This window comes from Suillus fuscotomentosus, assembly GCF_016647785.1.
Source record: "Suillus fuscotomentosus strain FC203 chromosome Unknown F5891scaffold_183, whole genome shotgun sequence".
Classification (NCBI taxonomy): domain Eukaryota; kingdom Fungi; phylum Basidiomycota; class Agaricomycetes; order Boletales; family Suillaceae; genus Suillus; species Suillus fuscotomentosus.
This window is the reverse complement of record NW_024539695.1, coordinates 9,898-14,901: the sequence shown is the minus strand read 5'-3', so window position 1 is coordinate 14,901 and position 5,004 is coordinate 9,898. Positions and strand designations below refer to the sequence as shown.

Sequence of the window (5,004 nt, the reverse complement as noted above, 5' to 3'; positions counted from 1 at the left end):
TCGTGCCATTGTTGGCAGCATTATCACATGTGACATGGCCAAGCTATGGAATGTATGAGTATGAAGTGAAGCGATTGAAATACAAATCAAGATACCTTGTGCGTGATGCCGACACGGTCCAACACCTTAAACAATGCACCACCAAGACGTTTTCCATTGTGCGCATTATTCAGTTTGGTGAATCCGAGGAGCGCACTCTCACATTTCCATGTCGAGGGATTGTCTTCCTGGATCCAATGACCTGTCACAGCAAAATAACCATCAGTATTACTAGCTTGCCATGCATCACAGGTAATGTTGATGGCCCCGCGAACAGCATCACTCTAAGTCCCATTCAAATATATATCAGACGAAGACAGAAAGCAAAAGAACACATAGACACACATTCAAAGTTGCCTTGAGCTTCGTTAAGTGATTTTTGAACATGCGCATAATCTGCGCCCGCGTTGCCTTCCTTCCAGGAATTTTCACGCCATTGGTAGCACGAGCAGCCACATCAATCATCTCTTTAAATTTTGGATGTTCGAGGGCTTGGATGGGCTCAACACAGCAAATATTAGTGATAGACTCTGATCAAGCAATACAGACACACCTGGTCCGTCGCTATGAGCCATTCAACAGCTGCAGTCTTGAACAGCTTGTCGGAGTATGGAACCACACGCTCTGCAAGCTTACGTTCAGTAAGATGCGAATTGATGACCTGTTGAGCGCGCATGGCTTTGGCCTTGCGATCCTTGACATCACCGGGCAACATCGAATCGAATTTGCTGGTTTTGGCCCAGGTTTGATATTTTCCCTATTGTAAGAGTATTTGTTAGTTTAGAGTATTTGTTAGTTTATATTCAGTGTGATCAATGAGCATGTACCGCAAAGTTTGCTTCTGCGTGCCGACGAAGAGTTGTAGGTTTGTTTACAAGAACACAGCCTTTCCTATGAAATATGGGTGAGTATGTGAGCAACATTGATGGCCGAAATCTTACGCGCAGCTCTTGCATTTCCGATGCTTCTTGACCTTCCCATTTGCTCCTGTCTGCTTGAATGCTGGTCCGAAAAACTGTTCAATATCAGCCGTTCTACCTTCACATGTCGATGATGCATCAACAATCGATTGGACGTCAACATCAATGGGGATACCATCTTTGTCAACATCTTTGTCAATGTCCGCTTCCTCGATGCGTTTCTTTTTTGCTGATGCTTTAAATTAATAAGAATGTTCAGTTAGAAGTAGGTTGTAGCACTCACACTTCGGATTAATATATGCACTTTCCCGCATCTCCACATCATCGTCGTCCTCATCGTCCTCAAAAATCTCCTCTAAGTCAACACGAACTCTTTTCGTCTGGTTGGGGACATGCGAAGTTGGTGGTGTAGCGGCAGTCTTAGATGTGGTGGAAGTTGGTTGCTGTGAAGGGCCTGCCACAGATGACAGTTCGGTACCTTCTGCTTGTTTGGTGCATCGCGCAGCTTCAGCAATACGAAAGTCGTTGACAGCCTTTTTCTGGAAGGAAAGAGTTGCCGGTTCCGCTGAATGAAGGAGTGCTGCAGTAGGTTTGGTTTTGCGGACTGGACGTACAGCAACACGAGTTTCACCCTCATCATCTGAGATAATAGTGGGTGGCATAGGGTCAGTTCAACAAGGGGAAGACGACTCGGAGTATCTCACCTCATATTATATTGCTGGTCTTTTTGTGGCTAGTTCAGTCATTTTGGATGATCAGATGCCTGATATTGCAGAGAGCACAGAGACATACCATGTTCCTGGAAGTATATTCGAAACATTGATGAGTTTGAGACACCTAAGTGCACATGTTGGGAGCAAGATCGAAGCCGGGAGAACATTGTGCCGGATGCTGGAACCAATTTTGGCTTGAATACGCATTCTATTTTTTTGGTAAACATCTTACCAAAAAGTGTGCAAAGCCGTGGCCCAAGCCGGTGGCCCCTGGCTTTTCAGAACCATAGGCCAGGCCAAAGTCGTGGCCTGACCAAAGCTTTGGCCTGGCTGGGCCTGGCCTATATAGGCCTGGCTTCGGCTGGCCCACGGCCTGAGGCCAGGCCGTGCACATCACTAGGTGGCACGATGGATGATAGGACGTCATATTGTAATCGCATGCATTTCGAAGAACGGAGATATCGAATCTAACATGTTTTCATTCATACCTTGACAGAACCTGCATAGAATCACATCTCTAGGAATTTGTACCATGTTGTGTCTGACTTACAACAGGAAGGCAAACCACTACGATTGTATCATGGAATCGTTGCTGAGAATATCGTCAAGAAGATGTTGTCTATCCCCACTGCCCCGGTCACTTTTCATATGCATATCGGTGTGTCTTTGTCGATTGTCAGTGCGTTTACTTGGCTTCCGCCCACAACAGCTCATTCCTACAGGAAACTCATACTCGCTCACCTTTAGAACTAGCTCTGCAGCAAGTTTGTGCACCGATGGCTGCAACATCTTTCGCAACTTCTGACGTCAGGCTGTCGACAATAGCGTTTGTGCCTTGGTATCTGAGACCGAACAACCCTCTAGTCAGCCGAAATTGGACGTGTCAGCACTACTCCAGTTGAAATTATCTGCCAAACGTCAGGATTCCAAAATAAGGCGAGGTGACAACCAGCAGGACTATGGATTTCGGGAACCGCTGTTATCGTTCTTTGCCTCTGGCAATTCAGTAGACCCGTGAACACTTGCCGCTGTTTCTGAGGCGATACCAATGCCTGCTCCCGAATTTGAAAGCCAGGTCAATGGTAAAGAAGGGCGAGCAACTCGGATCTCAACAGAGCGTTTTTCGCCAACAGGTAACACCGGAAATCGTGGAAACTATGCAAACACATAACATCGGCTCCGTTATGCGGACAGTAAGCTCATTTCCGCTCGAAATAAAGTTTGCGGCCTAACAAATCATAGATATCATTTGTTGGTCAGAACAACTTCATTTTCCAGAACAGCCCGCTAACTACATTAGTAGGACTACTAGGCTGGTCGTCAGTTGTTACACAATCTTTCCAAAAATAGACAACTTCCCCGAGGACATCAGTTCATTCCTTGTTAGCAAAAGCCGTCCACCTTCGAGCCGAAATAGAGTTTACGCCCAAAAACGAAGCGATATGCATACCCCCTGGTCATTGTCGCTGCGAGACTGTTGGGCACGCTGAAAGGCTTTTCGAATACCTTCTTCGAGAAACTTGTGTGGCCGTCCGGTGAGTCGCCTGTTCCGTCAGTGCTCCCTTCCACAGGTTCAGGCGGTACTTGCATGGAGCGACAAGGAGCGCACCAAACGATTGGATTAATAAGCTAGAGAGAGAGCTTATCGAGCCACGTCATGCGCATGTCAATAATAACGCGGGGACGATGTACCTGACTCTAGCTACGTCTGTGCCACAGCTGTGGAACAAGATGTCCCACTTATCGCGTTTCTGGACGTATTTGATCATTGGGGTTGGGAGATTAATTAAACGGCAGCAGCCGCGCAGGTCCTTCATGATGTGTTTCTTTTTTTGACTGGTTCTTCCTAAGTTCTCACTCCTAAACCCCGTAGCTGTACTTGATGTTGGAGGCAAGGACGGGTACGCGTACAACATCATATATGACGCAAGTTTGCGATTTTTGTTGTATCCGTGGTTGTTCACCCGCGCGGGTATGGGTACGAGGTCTTGCAAAACCGGCTACCCGCAGGTAGGAGACTTCAATCTATGGCAGTGCGATGTTGGCCATCAATCATCATGAAACGCATGCAAACCGGACAAGTGACGAAAAACCTCAATCGGTGCATTGAAGGATATGTTCAGCGGCGTGGTGTTTCGACTCAGGGTCCGAATGCGAAGGGTGCCCAGCAAACTCTTAGCGGCTCAGTGTCAAAGTATACTACACCTGAGGCCCATCGTGCTCTCGTTGAGATGCGCCGCACTGTCAACAAGGCCTTTTCAAGTGGCCGTTTATCGCGTTACTTTTGTCTAACGATCTGCCTAGTCGGCTTCAGCAGAAACGAAGCATCTAGTAAGCGACGGGACTTGGAGCATAATCTGTACCCGAGCTGCTACCTATGTGCGAAAACCACATCTAACATGCATGTGTGATACGTATGCTGCAGCTGTATGGTATCATCTCTAAAGTACAGATGCGATACGTTCAGAGGTCCAAAAACTTTGAAACAAAAACATACCACTACAATATTTCTATGGTCCTGATGTCCATCAAGTCTCCAACAGAAACCACGTCCTGGACTTGTCCAATGATATCATGATCCGTCGCAATCCTCTTGTATTCTCCACTGCGCTGCTGCGCTAGTAAAAATGCGCCGAAAGGCTGCCCAAGGCGAACAAGCAACCGCAATGCTCGTGATTCTAAATCAGACATCTCCTGTTTTACAGGAGAACCACCGGACCAGTCGTCTGACGGAGAAGAAGGCGGCGTCCCATAATCCTCCTCGCTCTCCGTATCATCTCCATAGTCAGACAGTTCTGGAAATTCTGCAAAGTCAAGTAGCTCCAGAAGAGACCGATCCCAGGGACGGACTAGAAAAAATCGTTGCTCGATGGGCCTTGCCGGCCAGAATTTAACTAGGTTCTCTCCCGTGGTGATAAGCAAGTCGTGAAGTCCGTCTGCCTTCACCCCATACGTGAGATGACTTTCAGGAGTTGGACTACCCACCCGGCGTCTAACTTCCGTGACATTGAATGCAATACAGGGCAGATGCAGTCTTTGTGCCGCGAAGCGAGGGGCGCTCGTGTTCTGAAGTCGAGTATAAAAGTTTGAAGCGAAATCGGCAACCGCCGTTTTTCGTAACAAAGAAACCGATGACTGAATATCATCTTCGGGTAAGGGTGGTAGCTCGCATGGTGGAGCTTTGTATGAAGTGATGGAGGCTGGTAGACAGCTGTTGAACTCTGACGATGTTCCGACCCAATCCAGACTACTGATGTCGCCCGACCGAGCCACGATCTCCTGCAGGAGCCGCCCGAGAGCCTTGTTCTGCTTCTCACCATAATCTATAGGCA

At 47.7% G+C, this 5,004-nt stretch overlaps 1 protein-coding gene across 1 annotated transcript; it reads right to left on the bottom strand.

Moving 5' to 3' along the window:
- Window positions 1–345: 345 nt before the first annotated feature.
- On the bottom strand, window positions 346–962 carry F5891DRAFT_966302 (uncharacterized protein; the record flags this gene model as incomplete). The annotated part of the gene is made up of 3 exons (XM_041376220.1): window positions 346–540; window positions 593–796; window positions 867–962. 3 exons carry the CDS (start codon window positions 960–962, stop codon window positions 346–348), a joined length of 495 nt encoding a protein of 164 aa, XP_041217103.1.
- Window positions 963–5,004: the final 4,042 nt, after the last annotated feature.